Source organism: Cygnus atratus, chromosome 7 (assembly GCF_013377495.2).
Source record: "Cygnus atratus isolate AKBS03 ecotype Queensland, Australia chromosome 7, CAtr_DNAZoo_HiC_assembly, whole genome shotgun sequence".
Taxonomy (NCBI): domain Eukaryota; kingdom Metazoa; phylum Chordata; class Aves; order Anseriformes; family Anatidae; genus Cygnus; species Cygnus atratus.
The window spans coordinates 2,862,619-2,882,026 of record NC_066368.1 but is presented as its reverse complement, the minus strand read 5'-3'; the positions used below and the strand labels follow the sequence as shown (position 1 = coordinate 2,882,026).

At 39.8% G+C, this 19,408-nt stretch overlaps 1 protein-coding gene across 3 annotated transcripts in view; it reads left to right on the top strand.

Annotated features, from left to right (window-relative positions):
• The window catches only part of DOCK1 (dedicator of cytokinesis 1), a 284,156-nt gene that overhangs the window by 213,092 nt on the left and 51,656 nt on the right, over positions 1 to 19,408 (top strand). For all 3 annotated transcript variants that reach the window (XM_035547636.2, XM_035547635.2, XM_035547637.2), the window contains exons 34-38: positions 8,933 to 9,018; positions 9,205 to 9,361; positions 12,664 to 12,704; positions 13,943 to 14,033; positions 17,496 to 17,615. In XM_035547636.2, the coding sequence (XP_035403529.1) occupies positions 8,933 to 9,018; positions 9,205 to 9,361; positions 12,664 to 12,704; positions 13,943 to 14,033; positions 17,496 to 17,615 (495 nt within the window). The remainder of the gene's footprint in view (positions 1 to 8,932; positions 9,019 to 9,204; positions 9,362 to 12,663; positions 12,705 to 13,942; positions 14,034 to 17,495; positions 17,616 to 19,408) is intronic.

The following is a 19,408-nucleotide window of genomic DNA, read 5'->3' as shown; positions in this document are numbered from 1 at the left end:
ACTGTGACTCAGGAAAGGAGTCTGCTTCTGAGTTGAACTGGGCGTAAACGGAAGCCTGATAATGTGGCAAAAGAAACTATAACCTGTACAAATTTATCATCTGTACTATCTTACAATTTGGATACTCTCTATCATTTTTTGGATTTTTAAGAGGGAAAAAGGCTATCCAATCAGTGGCAGTCTATCTTCGTGCTATATCGGCACTGCAAAATCAAAAGTACTATTGGAGCATTTTTATTCTATTTTACTTCAACATGCTGAAGGAAGTCCTTGAATAAGCACACACAATCTTACCCTGATAGCATCCGCTTTTGAGAGACAAGAAGAGTGGAGGAGAGTTTCTTGACATCGTTCATTTTACCTTCTTTCCCTTGAAACTTTACCTTATGGATTGAGTATAAGACTAGCTAGGCCAGGTAGTTTCATAATATAAGCCAGAGTAGCTCCTTTACACAGTGAAATATCTGTCAGTTCAAGATATGACTTTGTGAAATTTGCAGTAAAGTTTGACATATGTTGTTTATTTTTTTCTTCATGTTTGCCTTTGCTTTCTTGGATGATATATATATTTTAGTGAATTATTATCCATAACGAGTCCTTAATAAATCTGTAGCCAGAATAAAAGAATATCTGCATGGAGAGACTTAAACATGAGGAAATGACATCAGCTTTATTACTTTGATTTGTTTTGTGCTGGATGCTGTATGGAAAGGTTGTGAACTGTATTTTGAATCCATCCAATTACTGTATAATCATCCTTTCTTATGTTTGACTTTGATGATACTGTAAAGATTGAAATGCTCACTGGGATGCCATTTAAACAGTTTCGTGTCAGATGCTCTCTCTGTTACTTGTCATTTTTTATTTGTACAATTATATGGATCATCAAAAATCCGAGGGTAACTTTATAGCTAAATTTATGGCCCTGTATTTTCTTGACAGAAGAAAACCAGCTTTGTGTGGAATAGTTGGCTGGTTTTAATAAATGAACATCTTAAATATTTCACACAATTCTTTTTGCCTTTTGAGAAGAAAAATGCTTCATGCTAAAGTCAGAGATGTCTTGGATTGTAGATAGTCGGCATATATTTCTTATGTCAGTATAGCTTCTTTCTTTATGGGCGTAACATTGAGATGACAGGTACAGAGGTAATAAACCTTATTTCAGTGCATTTGGAGTGAACAGTTATGTCTAATGGAATAATCAATCTATCCATTTATAATTTTGCAGGTAATGTAGTTGTATGCATGCTGGGGTTCTCAGATTGGTGTTCTGGGAGTGAAGATCACAGCCAATTTCCTTGGCCGTCTTTCAACTCCCACAGCCTTGTATACATCCAGTTTCTGCAGACAGTCAACCCTGGTGTGCTCTCGTTGGTTCCCCACTTGCTTCTTCGCACCAGGGTGCGGGGGCTGACCTTATCTGTGAGGCAGAGAAGCGTTTGGCACCTCATTCTTTTTGGTGCCAGTTGTAACTTGTCAGCCCCATTCAGCAGCAGCCCCGCATCTTCTGATGTGTATGAGACATCTGCATGCCAGCAGCAGAGATGTGTGTGACACCTCGTGTAGACCCCGTATGAGCTGTCCCCCTTCTAAAAGAGTCCCTGTAGCATCCAGTTGGTGATACAGAGCCTGTGAAGGTTTGCAGCCAAGCGGAAGAGCTAAAGGTTTGGTGCCATGAGCATCACAGACTGGTGTAAATCGAAGCTGTCTGGTGCCATATGGAGGCTGAGGTAGAACTGGAACTGGTCCGAAGAACCAAACAAATGCAATTCCCGGGTGCTTCCCAAACTTTGACTGTATCATCTGTCTTGCAAACCATAACTTGTTTATTAACTTGCAGTGGTTTATGTCTTCTAAATGATAGAAATAGATATAAAATAGTTTATTTACATAGTACCAATACCTAGGCAAGCTTTCGTACTTAATCTGTCAACGTAATGCACTGCGTTATGTTGTATGTATGCAACTATGCAACTACTAATTATTATTGTCCAGCCTTGCTTTCAAAGAGAAGTTCAAAACTGAATGGTTGGCTGCTGTTAAACTAATCTGCCAGAAATCCAATTATCTAACCTTATTAGTCACATCAATAAGGGTTTAAATTGGCTCCACTTCTCCAGCAGATGTGCAAACCTCATCATGTGTGGGGGAGGAAATGAAATTTTTTTGCAGAACTTCTATGCTGTGATGCCTTGTGTTATAAACAGACAGCTTTCCCCATGGCTGTGTTTATTTCACTGTGAGTTGGTTTGCCTGGTAAAACCAGTAACAGACAGAATGGGGATTTTGTTCTTCCAGTATATATAGCCCTAGGAAGAAGCAGAAGATGAATTACCGTAAATTAAAGGCCGGCTGAATTAAAAGCTGGAGTTGCCCATTTTGGTCCTCTTCCTTTTAACGTGCTTTGAAGCCTTATATGGGCTTCAAAGTAGCCCGTACCTCAAAGCAGGAATCTGATACTAAAGTCTGTGTGGGACTGAAGCTTCCCTGTAGAAGAAAATGCCTTCTCCGCTCGCTTTTTCCCCTTTGCCTGTTTTACTGGCAAGCCCTCCAGATCAAAGGGAATATGTCAGAGCCACAGAAGCGATGAAAGAGAATTGGTTTGATTGTTCGAGGCCTGGTCAGGTGAGAGTGATGGATCCCATGGTGACAGCAGGAGAGAAAGTTCATCGTGAAACAGTCATTCAGCTGAAATGTGGAATTTGGAGCACTAAAAGCCCCAACCTCCTGCTTTTGTGCCCTGTTCCTTCCATCTCTCACTTCCTCTAGCTCCATTTCATAGGAACGTGCCAGTTTGTTTGCCTACCCAAAACTTTAACTTACCTTTTCTGGCCCTGTCATTGCTGATTTAATTTTCTGCTTGTTTTGAGATGAACCAGTTCATAGGGAGGTGCGAGTGCAGGAACTGGTACCAAATAGGCCATGGAGAACGTGGGAGGAGGCAGAGGGAGACACCTGTCTTTGGCAGTAGGGAGATGTGCAACGGGTTTTCCCTATCTCGTAGCACTGCATCGTAATGCAATTTCATTTAATTGTTCTGGAACAAATTAATAGTATAAGTAGCTTATTTTAAGAACCAAAAATAACTATTAACGAATAAGGTAAGGGGTTAAGCAAGAAGCATTACCCTACTATTTCTTCCCCAATGTTATGACATCTCATCAAGTAATAAGGAAGCAGCCTTATTACTTCAACAGCCCTTATCCTTCAAAGTAAAATGAGCTGTACCTCCCACTCCGCAGTAGTGAGCATGCAGGAATTAGAAGTCCCGTATGTCTAGTTTTCAGGCTAAACAGCATTATTAAGGGGGATTGTCAAAGTTGTCTGGTGGTGTTAGCATCAGTGGTAGAAGCATGCAAGCTCCAGCATGTGTTCTTACAATGTAAGAGTAAGGAGCTGTGTAAAAGTCATGGTCTGAGGAAAGAGCCCCAGAACAACCCATCTGTCCCGTTTTGTACACATTGGAACAACACTTAGCATAACGGAGCTGTAGCCAAAAAGATAGAAAAATGATAGAGAAATGCATAATGAATAAATGCATAGTGCAACATCATATAGAAATGCATAATCAATGAATGCATAATGCATATGATTGCTAAAATAAAACTACGGGTGCGGCTAAAGTACCTCTAGCTAATGTGCTGTTGTGAAGAGAATTAAACGAGGAGAGATGGGAAAAAATGGGGGAAACCCTTTTAATTCACTTCCAGCATTTAACAGTAAATCCTAGTATCATTGAGGCAGTCATACCAGCATTTTTATTTGCTCTGTAATTTCTTGTTGTTTATCAATGAATTTCAAATTGGTCTAATTCTCCTTAATTACAAGTAGCTAGTTTACCTGGGTATCTATCAACTTTTACAACCTATAATTTCCTGGTAGGTCTTTTCACCAATTCTAAGCCCTGTGTAGGCCTCCCTCTTTCTACACTATGGATTTGAGGACAGAACACAAATTAGTGACTTCTGGTAGGTTCTGTGATGCTGCACATTGTCCTATGTAACCCCACTGAACATGTAAATTCAAATAAATCATCACCCCAAAGGATTAATTTCAATGGGCAATATTTTTAGCTATCTGAGGTTAAAATGCTTTTTTTTGTTTGTTTGTTTTTAATTTCCTTTTTGGTCTTTTAGAGAATACTGGTATTTCTTCCTCACTTCAGAGCAAGGAAAAAAGCTAATGCAGCGTGTCCAGAAACTTGTGAAATGGCTTAATATTAAAAAGGCCACTGGACCTGCTTGCCAACCAGAGTTCTGTGGAAAAATAGGAGACAGAACAGATTAAACTGTTGGGAATTACTAAAGACTTTTGTAGTGGTCTTTGAATGAAGTTTTACAGTATCTGTGTGCTATTTCTGCTTTAGAGCTAATTTCTAGTGGTGTTTTTCCATCACTTGAATCTTACATGGCAAATTCATTATTATCCTGTAACGAAACAAATTTATAGCTGCTTGGAGGATTGAAAGTCCTCCTCATCTACAGCTAGATTAAATTGTCACTCAGTGCTACAAATGTAGCCTGACCATGCTTTAGGTAAACCTAAAACCAAAAGTGATTAGTTGAGCTGACACTTGAAGACTCTAGATAGCTTACATTGATTTGTAACCACCGTTTTCTCCAGATGAGAGATTGTAACAGACAGATGAAGCAGTGGATATACTCCATGCTAAAGTTCAAGCACACATCCTAAAGAGAAGCTGAGATCTTGATCAGCTGCAAGCAAAAGTTGATAATAATTTCCTGTAATATTCATAACATCACCCCTGGAGCTTTTACTGTCAACAGAAAGATATGAACCTATCTCATAGTTAGTGCCAGATATATCCCCTAAGCCTCCAGAAAGAACCTCAGCAAGTGTAACTGGCTGCAATATGAACATGGAAAATTTGGCGCTTCTTCGCTTGAGGGTAAATTCCATTATTATAATTGCAAGCATACTTGGTGCTAATTTATATGTTTAAAAATAGAGAAGGAAAGTTTGAGAATTTTTCCACAGATGCCAGCTGCAGTGTCCCAGAGCCATTAGCTTGGGCAACCCCACGACCCTTTTCTTCCCCTCCTGGAAGACAATATTGCGTGAACCACATCTTGTGTCAACAAAACATTCTTCAGTAGAGAGAAGAAGGAGTTTTAACTGTGTTAAATAACGTTTAGTCATCAGGGTTGTGAGATACCACCTCCTTGATACATATGAAGAATAATCACAGAGCAAACAGTCCTTTCTCGTAAAACCCCAGAAATGCCACAGCTCTAGCTCTGTTCAACCCAAGAGAGCCGTTATGGAAATAGCCCAACAAAGTCTAAATTTACAGAAATTTAAGTAAAATTGTTATCGGGAAATACTCATGGTCCTGTATGGCAAATGTAATTGCTCTTCTTCATATGAGTAATTTCTTACTAAAAAATACATCACCTACAGGGTTCTTGCTGGCAGCAAGTGTCATTTTTCACTATGGTATAGAAAGTCAATTTCTTTCTGGTCTCATTAGAGTACATGAATTCGGTGACTTCTCTGTTTCATCGTCGTGTTGCCTCAGTGTTTTACTTGACACGTCCTTTTGCTATGGGAACATGTTTCAGCTTGGGTTTGCCTCTTAGAGGGGGTGGATTGCATTATTCTTCCTTTTCTCATTTTCCTGTCATTTTTTGAATAATGGATTTATGGTATTAAAAACCTTATTTCACTTCACTTTTCATTCATTTCTTCACAAAGAAATTAGTGCAGCACTGGAAGAAGTTACCCAAAGAGGCTGTGTAGCCATCCATCCGGGGAGATTTTCAGTACTTGGCTAAGAAGGTCACAGTTGGCCTGATCTAGTGCTGGCAATACTCTTCCATCACCTGGAAGTTTGGACTAAATGACCTTCAAGGTCTCCTTTCAGACAGTGTTTCTTTGATTTTTTGGATCATTTGGAGTACAGAAATGCATCTTAGAAATGGTTTAATTTGCTGGTTTGGGTTTTTATCTTCAGAACGGTCAAACATCATAATACAAATTGTTTTAAGATAGAATATCTGTCATTTGGGTACTTAGTTGATTTTATCACTATATGCACAACACAGTCTCTAGTTAGGGTTCCCTGACAGCTCGCAGCTGCATCGTGCATGTTGTTAGACCAAATGCTGAACCCTCACAGAGCAGTAGGTGAGCAGGACTTGTCTGCACTTACTCATCGTGGTAGCTCATCGACACTCAACTCGGAACAGAGGGGTTTTTTTCTCTGTTCTTAAGACAGTTTTGGCAGGCTGCCAGATGGTATGTAAAAATAAATTTCCCAACTCAGATGCAGAGGACAAAAAAATCTGGGGTGGCCTGTGAAGGTAGGAGAAGATGTGAACATTACTGCAGCGAATGCTGAGAGGGTTGTGGAGTCTTGGAATGGGGGATAAAAAGTGTCCTGGATCTGACTGTGGGTTTTTACATTATAGTAACAGCAGCTGAACTACTGCAGAGCCTCTTAAGGTACTCAGAGCTTGAGTTGTTCTCATAAAGAGTCATGTTTTGGAGTTCTTTGCCACAATTTAAACAAACAAATCCTTTATACCAGTGTATATAGTTCTGCCTAAAAATGATTTCTCTTAGCAAAGCAGGAACATCTCCACAGCTCGTGGCCACGTTTCATAGGCGGGTTGACCTTGGCCAGAGTGTGTACATTCCCAGCTTCAGCAGGACCAGCCAGGAAAGCAGGCAGAAACGTCCAGCTGTGGGGGTGGCTGCGATGCTCCTCATCACACCTGTTGCCGGAGGCTTTTTCTTGTTCTGCTCATGTTTACCTTGCCACGTGCATGAAGCAGTGGCTTTGGACAAAGAGACTGTGGCAGAACTAAGGGCAAATGTCTGTTTGATATTTGATAGAGACATTGTGATAACCTCTGCTGGCAGAAGGAGGACTGCGTGGGCAGAGCTCAAAATGCAGCATATCTTGGCAGAAAGACCAGTGGTGGACGTAGCTACGCCTCTTCAAAGTGATATAAATTAAGGTGGTAAAAAATACTCCCTTATCGTCAGAGTTTCATCATGACACAAGTCTGTTGGCAGGGGATATGTGATCTCACACTCCTCGCTGAAATAAATATGCCAGCAGAACTTTACAGCATGGACTAAAAAAAAAAAATGCAGCTTCTCTTCATAGCTAAACCAGTCTGAGCCGTGCTGCTGGACGGAGATAACAGCTTGTCTTCCCCAGCTCCCCTGTGGGGCTGACCCTGTGGAAAATCCCTGTCCCCTGCTGTCCCCGCCTGCCCCTGGGGTGGTGCTGTGGCCGTGGCACTTGGCACCCTGCCTGGCGTGTCGTGGGTGAGGCCAGGGCTCCCTCTGCACTGGCATCTGGGATGTCTCAGGGTGCTGCTCCATTTGCCCAGGTGCCTGGTGCGAGGCCTTTGCAGAGGCTGCTGGGTTGGCAGGATCTTCTTGATTTTATCTTTCAGCACAGATTTGAGCTAAATCCCTAACATGTGGCCTCTGTTGTACAAGTCCTTGAAGCTGTGCTTCTTGCCTCCTTGCTGTGTCCCTGGTAAAAGAAAAGTCCAAGTTTGCCTACAGACTTCAGCAAAAAAACAAAACACATCCTCCAGTCAGAGAGCCCCGGTCTGCTCGGGCGGCGTGAGGTGGCTTTAACAGAGGAGCTGTTGTCACTGTAAAGTAAAGAGGCTGTGGAGATAGTTTATAAAGAATAAGAAATGCTGTTATGTTACAGGAACAACTTAGAGCTATGGCATGGGGAAGGAAAGCTCATGGCTTGGGCGGAGGTGCAGGAACAGGCCCTGGGCTTTGCTGCTGGGGCCAGAGTGGTGGAAACGCACCCTCGGGCTGAAGGCATATCGTGCTGACAGGCAGTTTTTTCATTTGTACGTTATATACTGTTAATATTAACTGCAGATGCAAAGAACATCTCTTGACATTTACAAAATGTTAGCACGCTTTGTTCTTGTGCGGGTGGCCCTTTGCTTCTCCTCTGAGTTGTTAGGTGCTGTTGTGACAGTGACAGGGAGAAAACTCAGAGCCAACGGTTCTGTCAGTAGTGGGATCCCGTTCCCCTGCAGCAGGATCTCCCTTCTCACCCTGGTTCTTATGCTGGGGTCTCTTGACAATAATGGATCCCTGATGGTGTGGATGTCTGTGCTTATTTAATGCGGACTTAGGATTTAGATGGCTAGATCAACTCCTTATCTAGCAGTGGACGCAGAATGATTCTTCCTCTCCTAATCGAGTTCATTCCTAACCTGGGCCTTAGTCAAAGCAGCAGCAGTAAAAGCCTCTGTAGTCATTAAAAGTACAATGAGCTACCCAGTTTGCATTTAAAATGTGTTCTAATGCCTACTTAAGTTTGCATTACTTCCCAAATAAAAATATTTACTCTTAAGCTGCTTGAAACAACTCCCTCCTGCTCTGCCCTATTAACAGGTTGACTGGTTTGTGCCACAACCCAATACCTGAGTCAATACCTGTACTAAGCAGGGATGGTAACGATGCTAGGGAGTTCGTCTGGCTGAGCGATCCAGCTGGCTGAGCAGCCGTAGGTGTTACCTCGCGTCTCCAACAGAGCATTCAACATGTTTGCATTTTGCTTCTGTCGCTGTTGTCGCTATTGTCATTATTGCAGGGGACATTCTGTGTCTGTCTTTTTATTTCCCTTGCCCTAATTCTCGTCATTAATCTCCTTATTTAGTTTTGCCTAATGCAAATATTTAAGCTTCATTTAACAACATGACCAATGATTTCTTCAACAAAAAACCCTTGTAGGGCAGCAGATCAGAGTGGATAGTCTTATACCAGAGATTGCAAACTCTTAAAAGTAAATCAAGCTTTAAAATAGTAGCTAAACATCTCACCGAGATACCCAACGAATCTGTGAACCATTTAGATTACAGTAATAAAGTGAAATATTTGCCGTCTGATTATTTACGCTTGCTTTGTTTAATTGTAGTTTGAAAATGAGATCATCACGAAACTGGATCATGAAGTGGAAGGAGGCAGAGGAGATGAACAGTACAAAGTGTTATTTGACAAAATGTAAGTGTTGATCAGTGGTGAGATTTATGTCACGGGGAAGTCAGGAGAGAGAGCAACTAGACTACAATGAACTTTGTAGCCCAGAAATAATTAAAATCTGTTAATGATGCACAATATTTAAAATTGCACCTGAGTCAAGGTTTTTTGTGTGTGTGATTAACAAGGCATGTGTAATTGGCTTTTCAGTCTCTTAGAGCACTGCAGGAAACACAAATACCTTGCTAAAAGTGGAGAAACTTTTGTGAAACTTGTTGTCCGCTTAATGGAGAGGTTGTTGGACTACAGGACCATAATGCACGACGAGAACAAAGAGAACCGCATGAGCTGTACTGTCAATGTGCTGGTAAGCAAGGAGTCACCTGCCTGAACTGATCACTGCATTTTTAATTTTACACCTTTAACATAATATTTCATTTAAATCAGAATATGTGTTAAGATTTTCATTCCATCTTAAAATATTTTTTTTCTCTTAATGAAAGGGAATTTATGGAAACATGGGTTATTATTTCCTTAATTGATTTTAAGAAAGAATTTAAGAAGGAATGTTTCAGGACCTGATCTGTGAGGGCTATTGGTTGACATTTACAATTTACATATGAACAATTTTATACAGAAAAACACTATACACACAGAATATTGGAGTAATATGCAGTTTGCTACTGAATTTGCAAACCCCTTTGTATTCTACTTCTGTATTTAGAATTTTTCAACAAAGTTGTGGGTTATTGTTTCATTGAAAGCAGAAGAAACTTTTTTTCCCCTCACTGATATGAAATTTCCTTCTCTTTGTTCCAGAAATTCTAGAATATCTACTCTGTACTACAAACCTTTGTCCATTTAGGCTAGAGTTGGAAGCAGCAGACACATCATGCTTCTTGCTGGAAGCATTAGAGTATGAGATTTTATTAGCACAAAATCAGTGCATATGGAAAAATGGTCTTAAAATAAAGTTTAGAGACCTCTGACATAGTGCTAGTTAGATTTGTTGCTTTTTTTTTCATTAAGACTCAGTATTAAACTGTTAGCAGTTAAGCATTCGTAGCTTTCATCCCCATAACATTATCAAAAATTACTTCATTTCAGTGTGTGGGGTACAGACTGTGCTTATCGCCTGACGTGATATGGCTGATAGGTTTCATTCAGGCTGGTTTGGAAAGATCTGAGTAAATAGTTTGTAGCTTTAACACTTGTGAGAACTGCAAATGTCCTCAGCTTGCTCACTGCAGCCTTTATGCCTCGCTATCATGTAAGCTATAAATGAAATGATGCCCGTCAAAATGGAAGAGAATATAGAGACATCAAATCAGAAATTGGGTTTTTATTTTTAGTTTGTTTTTCCTCTCTGTGCACATCAAAAAGCATCAGAATGTTTAGCAAATGGGAAAAGAGGAGGAACGCAGAGAGTTATCACCGGCTGTTGATCTAGCAGGTGCCCTTGGTTGCCTGCAGAAAAGTCACAGTGTCCTCCTGAGCAGAGCTGGAGTTAGAAAAACCTGCCAGTTCGCACCAGGCAAGATAGGAAATAAAAAAATCACATGCTCCACACACTGCAATACATGACAACAATGTATATGAACCTAGCCAAATTTTCTAAGGAAGGTGAATTTATTTCTCTTTCCATTCATTATAAAACTCTTGAGACCCTTCCCGGTAATTTTTGCCATGCCAGCCCCAGGGGAACCGGTAGCCCCTTTGGGAGGTTGTTTTCCCTAAGTGTCTCTAACAGCGTCTCCTGATGGTGATTTTGTCATCCAAATTTTTCAGGTATTTGTAGGTGATAAATTTTGCGGGTGATGTACTGTCGTCAAGTTAAATCACTGTGAGTTATCCACACACCACCCTGCCACTGAAGTCTATGGGAAATGTATGAAAGCATCAAAGGGCAGAACTTTGCTTCACTTTCAGTAGCCGTGATTTAAAATCTCAGGTTGATTTTAAAGTCCCATTTGCCCTCCAGGGCCAATACAGTCTTTTCATCATTCTCCATGCACCTGAAGTGAAATTTATGCCTTCACAGAAGTCTGACCCAGAGCCAATACTTAGCATAATTCCCACTTGAGGGCTCAAAGAGTTCTTAATTGGGGCTTTAACAATGTACAGGCTTTCACAGGATTAAGTTTGCCTGTGTTGAATATAGTTTAAGTCAGAGGTTTTGATATACATTTAAGCCAGTGCTGATGATGAAAAAAATATTAAAAAAAAAAAAAAAAAGCCCTATCAACTCCCTCAGCTGCTTGTTCCTACCTCTGACAATCCTGGCAAAACACGAGTGTGGCCAGGGTAGCAGAGGAGATCAGAGGAGGGATCCTGCCTAAAGCTCCCACCTTTCCCCTCTGGTTATTTTGCCCCCCGTCAGTTCCCCGCCTGCTCGCCACCTAGCCGTACATGGGTGGGCCAGTGTGGGGCAAGAGGAGTGCACCCAAAGGTGGGGCTGGAGCAGGGACTGCTCTGTGGGGAGAGGGAGCCTTGGGAAACGTAGCGGGGTCAATGCCAGCCTCCTGGCGAGCCCCCTCCGCATTCTGTGGGCTTCGTGCCCCTTCTCAAGCTGCGCTGGAAGGGCAGAGCAGCCAGCAGCAGTGTCAGGATAACGGGACAAAATGGCTTTCCATTATTGGTCGCCCAAATCAGAAGTCTATTCTACGTAAAAAACAAACAAGCAAACAAACAAGAAATAAGCACAAATAATAAAAACAGACTAGAATTTTCTGGGGAGTGTAGTTTCACTTGGTTCAGTTTGTCTTGTGGGTTAAACTCAGAACTAGTGAGCAGTTATGTCAACTGAAAGGATATGTCCCCTAAATAACTAGTCTTTTGCAGCTCAGTGATGTATATTCTATCACGGATGTATATTCTATCACGTATTTTAGGTTCTCTTTGAAGGGGAAGGTTTTGTATTGGCCTTGTGCATCTATTGGTATTGGGCTTATGCATCTTTTCCTGGCTACTCAGGTTTAATTCAGCACTGAAATACATTGTAGTTCAATGAAGGATAAATTTCCTTGTATTTTGTTTCCTTATTTTTTTTCTAACTTTTGAAGGCAAACTTTAAATAAGATTCAGAAAAGCCTTTAATATCTTGCCCAATTTATCATAACCTGTATTTACAATATTTGCAGTGTTAACTAGTTTATCTCAAGACCAGAGGCATTCAGACATTTCTGAAGGGAGCGATGAGAATGCGTGGCATATGAAACCAGATAAATAACACTAATCTGCCTTTTTATTTCCAAGGAAACTATTAGAATTCAAGGGCAGGTGATGTATTGCTCAGCTAAGGTTTGGAATTTTAAATCCGTAGAACAACTGTTTCTTAAAAATTAGGTTTTTGTATATTACGAAATTTCAACTGAAAATGGTTAATGATGTGTGACGTGCAAATGCCAGAAGCCAGTTTCTACCGGTACTACTCTTGCAAATTCTTAACCTTTCCAATAAGACGTAAGTCCTAATATGCTACATCATGAAACATCGCAGCATTAGATTATGTAAGTTAAATAACTTGTGTGCTATCACTAGAGGCAAATTTCATTTTGTGGTTTTGAGGTTGAAGCTATCCGATTATGAATTTTTAATTCCTAACATGGTCTGTATGTGTTTCTGACTGTGAAATCAAAGACTTTGTAAGGAAATTATTTTCTTTTTCAGAATTTCTACAAGGAGATTGAGAGAGAAGAAATGTACATAAGGTTTGTAAACATGACCACTGATAAATTCTGCTTGATTGACTGTAGCATAATTGGAGAAAATTATTTAGCAGTCAGTTAGGGGCTGAAAGGGAAGAAGTAATGAAAAAGCACACCTTTACTGAACTTTAAGCTCAGAAGCTCATTTTCACTGAGAACAGTGAGTATTAGAAATTGGCCTCCTGAGAATTTTTTGTGCCCCTCCTCCAACCCCTTCAGTTTTATTACAGTGAACAGGGAAATACAAATGCATGTTGTCACACGAGGAAAATAAGTAAGTCAAAAGAAAACTGACCAAAGAAATAATTTTACTTCCTGGTGAGGTAGAAAATATGTGACTTGGGGTAAAATGGGCTATTAAATAATATGATGACTAATACTTATTTTAAATTTGAAGCTTTTGGGAACCCTTCAAAATCTATTTTCACACAAAGTGAAAATGGTAATATGTTGTTGTGCTTTTTGTAAACCTCAGGGTTCCTAGACCTCTATTTCTACTTTGGCTTAAAATTGGCTAGACTGTTGTGCTAAAATGATGAAGTTTCTCTTTCACTGCTATTTGAGCTATCTAAATGTTATTCGTGAATTTGTTCTCAGGAGTTTGTTATCTTTTTGGAAGAATTTTCTCTAGTAAACTCACTTCCTGTTGTTTAAATGGTTTTAATTATCGCTTTAATGTTTTGAAAAATAAATAAAATCTAGCAAAAAGGCAGGATTAGTAACTGTGGACATGCACATAAAGTTGTGAGTCGTGGGTCTGCCCTGTTCAGTGTCTGTACAAAGACAAGCTGTCTCTCACTGGCTATCTCCCTCCCAAGTTCTCTCCTATTTCTGTTAATAAACTCTTGTAAGAGATTTATTTAATTATTTTTAAATTGCCATGAAAAGCAAGCCAGCAAACAGATGAAGATAATCCCCTTTCAGGGGTGCGCTGATATTTAAGTCAAGGAAGAAGACCCATCTCTGTAGCTGAACACTTAGAGCAAGACCTCATGCACAGAATCTGTATTGGATTCATTGCTCTTCTCAAGTCATTGGGAGAAGAACACAGTGGAAATGCAAGTGGTCATGAAAGTTTCCTGACCACAGACATATGAACTTTAAGAAGTAACCCCAGAGATATTTAGCTGTTTCAAGATAGAGTTGAACAGTTGTAGTCTCCAAAGCCAATTATTTTACATTGGTTTGTAACATTTAATAACCACCCTGTTTTTAAGAACCAATGCTTTTCTTACTTGCAGGTATCTGTACAAGCTGTGTGACCTGCACAAAGAATGTGATAACTATACAGAAGCTGCCTACACATTGCTTCTTCATGCAAAGCTTCTTAAGGTAAACACCAAAATACATTGCAAGTTGTGAAGATCATGTTAGCAGTACCAGTAGTAGTCTTGTTTTTGCCAGTCTTGGAACCTGTACTTAAAACTGGTGAACATCTGCACGCTGCTTCTTATTTCAGTTTCATCTTTTGCGCGTGTAATTAATGCATTACCATGCAGGAAACCAACCTGCTGCCATTGGTGCATATCAGAGCGTGGTTTACTGACCTTGCTCTGAAATGCGTGGAAGTACAATCAAGTAAAGACCACAAGTCATAAACTGCAAAGCTGAAATATAAATTTATTTTAAATATCCAAATTATGTAGCGTGTGGAGGCATCTACTTCATATGCCAGTGGTGAGTGTTTCGTAAGCCTTAGGTATTATTACTGAAGCCATGCTAATGGGAACCCTTTTGTAAAGGAAATGTATCTCATTTTATGCAGTGAGTTGCTCTTAGCAATCTTTGATTTAATCTGAGCAATCCCAAGAGAATCTGTAGTGTAAAATGTATATTTTGAAAAGTTGAAAAGTGGAGGGTGTTAAGTACTTCTAAATGATGTGCAGACAATTATTTGTACATCAAAACTAAGAAAACTGCATCCAAACTGTATTAAGAGTAAGTATGGTGCAGAGCATACTTTTACAAGTTAAATGAAGACACTGAAATATGTTTACTGCATTTTAAAACAAATATAGGGTTATTACTCAAAGAAAACAACGGTAGAATTCATCTGGAGTGTAAAACCACTGTAGCAATAGCTTTATGCATTATTCAAAGCGAGGGCAATTGTTGGACACGGCCTGCTGGATGCAGTTACTTCTTTGGTAATGAAATTTTCTGTGCTGAGACATGTCTCGGAGAGCTAAAGATATGAGGAGAAGGCTTTGACACCTTCAGTCACACAGACTGGTACAGTCGCCTGCCTGTGGGCAGAAGTTGGAGCGAGTAACTGGCTGAGTCTGTGGCTATAAAGATCTCTCTTGTTCCTGCTAGGGACGTAAAACATGACTGCCAAATTGTGTAATACTTGCTTATCAGGCATTACATGAATGAGCCTTTTAGACAAGATAAAGCATTGCCTTCCCCAGGTGCTGCACTTTCCAGAAAAACGATGGAATGAACTTTATGTCTTGAAATAGTTAGTCAATATGCTTCGTATGACCTTAAGTTAGAGATTAGCAAATTTCATTTTTTTCTTACAGAGTGTCTTCAGAGACTGGATGAGTATCTTAATATACTCCTTTAATTTACTGGAAATAAATATCCAGTTTTCTTTTTATTGTACTACAAATCAATAGAAGATGGCAAATGTAAGGGTAATATTTATTGTAGGTTTGTATCACTAAGCAGATGTTTGTTTATAAATAGACTTACGTTATGGTTTGGAAATTCTTTATTGTAGAAGTGTATTGATATATCTAATGTAATATCCTGTTGCTTCCAGGAGTTAGCAGTGGATGGAGGAGTTCAGTGTTGCTTAAAAAGCAGCAGTATTGTGGTGTGTGTGATTTTAAGCAATTGAGGTTTTATTTCAAGCCTTGAGGACAGGATTTTCAATGACACTCACCATTGGCATATGTTGCATCACACTGATTTTAATGGGATCACATTTAGGTCAAGACTGAGAGCTTTCTAGAACTTCACCTTTAAATTTGCAAGAACGCTGTCTCTGGAGAGAGAGCCACCATAATTTTCTCCAGATTACTGTGAGCTGGTGAAAAAAAACTTTGGAAAAGAGAGGTTTTATGAAATAAAATAGTTTTATTTTTTAGTCAAAATTAAGATATTCAAAACTAACAGAAGTATACTGACAAAAATGCCCTTGCATTGGAGACTCCATGAAATTTGTCTCCTTCATTGACATGGCTTTGCAGTACAAAGCTGTACTGTCAATGCAGTGAAGAGTTGCGTGGTTTTAGGAAGGATTAAAAAAAAGGAAAGGCCTTAAGAGAGCCATAATAAGAGAAATGAAGAAAGGTTCTGTCAATGAGAAATGTGAAGTGCTCTCTGGCTGGCCTGTCAAAAAGAGCTCAGCTTGATTTGCATCAAATGACTGTCTTAAGGGGAAGAAAATGATATTAAAGAGCCTCCTGTGGCCGTTTAAGGAAAAGATTATGGGAACTAAGAGTTCAAAGCTGCAGTCAGACGTATCTACATCAGGTAGTCTGTACCCACTGAAACACATTACCAGGGATTGGGGTGTAATCCTCAGTTCCGCGCATCTCCAGACAATGACATAATGTGCTTTTGTAAGCTATCCTGTAACAAAGCATGAACTGTGCTTAAGTTAAACACAAACATTTTGGCCAAATCTGAAGTAATTAGATTAAATTTAATAAAATATAGGAGGTAAAACTAGATGATGTAACAGCAATTCTATGAATAAATCTGTGAGTTGATGATCTTCGTACAGATCTCTTCTTTTCTGAAAGTTATACCATTTTATTTTTGTAGGCAGTCCTCTTTCTATAGTAACTTTGATTTTCAGAGATGAAAGCGAACAGTTCTATATTTATTTTAAACTTGGTTTCTTAAGGCAAAAGCTATATTGAAGCACCTGTCCCTGTCTCTTTTTCAATCTATGAGACATTTTATTTGATTTAATGGAGGTTTTTGATTTGGTTTGATAGAGTTTTGCGAGTCTCTAAGGCATTAATTTCCTGCTAGCCTCATGAAAATAGATAGCTGTGGAAAGGTAGGATATAGTATTAGTTTCCTGTCGAGGGAAAAGGCTCCAGTATTGTCTCATCCACAGATAGGTCCTAGGGAATATTAGTGGGAGGAGGGAAGGGAGAGGAAGAAGATCTGATGTGAATAGTGGAGTCCAGAGGTTTTAGTTGCATCTGTCCCTTACTGGGCACCAGAATATGCAGGTGTAAGAGAGAGAAAGCAGTCGGGAGTTATGTGGTCCTCTCAGGTCTAGGGAGAAATCTGTGTAATGTCTTTGCCTTGCTCCTCGTCGGTTGGGCGTTTGCTGGAAGTGCAGGAGCAACTGTTTGCAAACAGGCTGTATAAAGTTAGTTGTACTTTTGCATGCCTCTAAACATTTTCAGTGAATTTTAGTTCATTAATATCTGTCTATGCCTCTGGTCCCTTCCATTTGTGCTGATGTATCTTGGCTTCAGGGCTTCTCTCAACATAAACCTGCCAGTGTTCATCATGCATCCAGCAGGTTGTACCCATCAGCAGGCCAAAGTCAGCCTCATCAAACTCACTGAGGAGAGGAAGCCACCTCAAGAAGCTTCCTTCCATCTGACATCTGTAATTAGCTTCCCATTATAGCATTCTAATAAATGGTCCGTATGCCGGAGGAATCGTTACACAGCTGCAATGAAATCTTTGCTAGTGCCTTAGCTGTGAACCATTTCTTTAAATCAAAAGTTTCTGTTTTATACAGCCTAATTTTACTGACACCTTTCATAACTTTTGACTTGTTTTCACTTGTTCCGTCTTTCTTTCTCTATGATGTAGTGGTCAGAAGAAGCATGTGCAGCACATCTTACCCAGCGGGATGGATACCAGGCTGCTACTCAAGGACAGTTGAAAGATCAGCTCTATCAAGAAATTATCCATTACTTTGACAAGGGCAAGGTAAATAGGGAAGAAAAAAGTCCTCCAAAGATGTTTCGTTGCTTTTCTGTCTAATTTATAAGTTGACTAATAAACATTGTTTGCATCAAGTGACCTTCAGGGAGCTTTAAACTCGTTGTAAGTTTTATTATTTGGAGTGTTGTATGTAAACACGCTGCCAGTATTTGAAGATAATAATACTAAAAAAAAAAATGTAGTAAAAAAAAAATCAATGGTACATTTATAACTGCTGTGTTAAGGGTAAACGTATGTGCATATGGTGCCACAGAGAAGATAAAAAAGAAGTGATGCATGTAATTTGCAGGACTTACATTTTCTGGCAATTGCAGTAGCTAATGCAGTCCTTCAGCTCTCCTTGGTTTTTCTTGTGTACACAAAAAAAAAATCCGTCAGAGGATGGATGTCTGTGTGGTTCGTGCCACAGGAGGGTAGTGGAGAGAATGAGAATACTTCCCTGTCATTGCTCCTGGTTTTCTGAGATGGATTTGCATCTGACATTGCGTGGTGGGTGCAGGTATTACCTGTGCAGAGCTGATGATTTTCAGCTCGATAGTCAGAGAGATATAGGGACATATCAGAGCTGGGAAAGTGCATGCCTAAAATGTTTAAATACAGAGGTGAAAATCTCTTCATCAGGATATTTGGGATACACAATCTTGTTTTTGTTTGTTTTCTTTTTTTTTTGGAGTAGTTTAACACCAGTAGGGGTTTACTTATTTAAAAGCAATTTTTGTTGCATAAATGTAGTGCAGACAGGAATGTTATTTTCAGGGAGAGTTAGAGAATTATCCAACACGTTATGCAAGTAGGCTTTTAGCAGTCAGATCAGTGTTTTGATAGAAACTGCTCAAAAGGTCAAATTTTACACCTTATCTTAATGCGATATTTAGAAGTTGTTAATAAGTGATGCTAAAAAATTGTAATTCTCGATTGTGATAGAGGCAGGCTCCGCGTGCGGCTGGGCCTTGTGAGTGGCTGGGCCTTTGTGCTTATGCAGTGAGTAGCATCCATTCCCACAACATGCTCCTACTTCCCGGGAATTTCTACCAACCCTTTAGCAGCTGCTAAGGAGAACCTAGTTAGAATTAGGGTTGGATTTGATATAAAACTCTATTTTAATATTACATTCCCCTCTGGAAAGGAAAAGGCAGAAGTCGCCTGTTTTTATTTTGTTATTTTACGTGTTTATGGGCTCGCAGTTTCTTTTTTATGGTGCTAGTATACAGTCCGTGGGAATTGTTCTTCCCAACACCAGGTCAATGCATTTCAGCTGCAAATTAAAAGCTGCAGCGTCCTTTACATCTACGTTGAAAACAGCCTGCCTTAAAGTTGTAGCCACCCAGTTCTGCCGACGGCTCTAATGAGCTGTTTATATAAACAGCAGGCAAAATACCTGCTGCTTGCTTTTCAGCCTGTTCCACACTACACAGCACGGCATCCACGCTTGAGAGACCTTTGTCAGACTGAATAACCATACTTAATTTTTTCAGACTTTACAACCAGAAATGAAAGAAATAGCAGTGAAAATTCTGTGTCTGCTCCTTTTCCTCACAGTTAAACAACTGAATCTTCATTATTTAAAATTTATTGGTGCAGCGTGATGCTGAAGGGACCACTGTGATCACTTATTTCTTTGCATAGCTCAGGTCATAGGATTCCTGCTTAATTTACTTTTGTGAGCAGAGGATTCATTTTCACAGCACTCTCCTCATTTACAGACATTTCCTCTCTCATTTTCTGGTCACCCAAGTTGGGGATAAATTTTTGTATCATTCAACAAAAAGGAAAAAAAA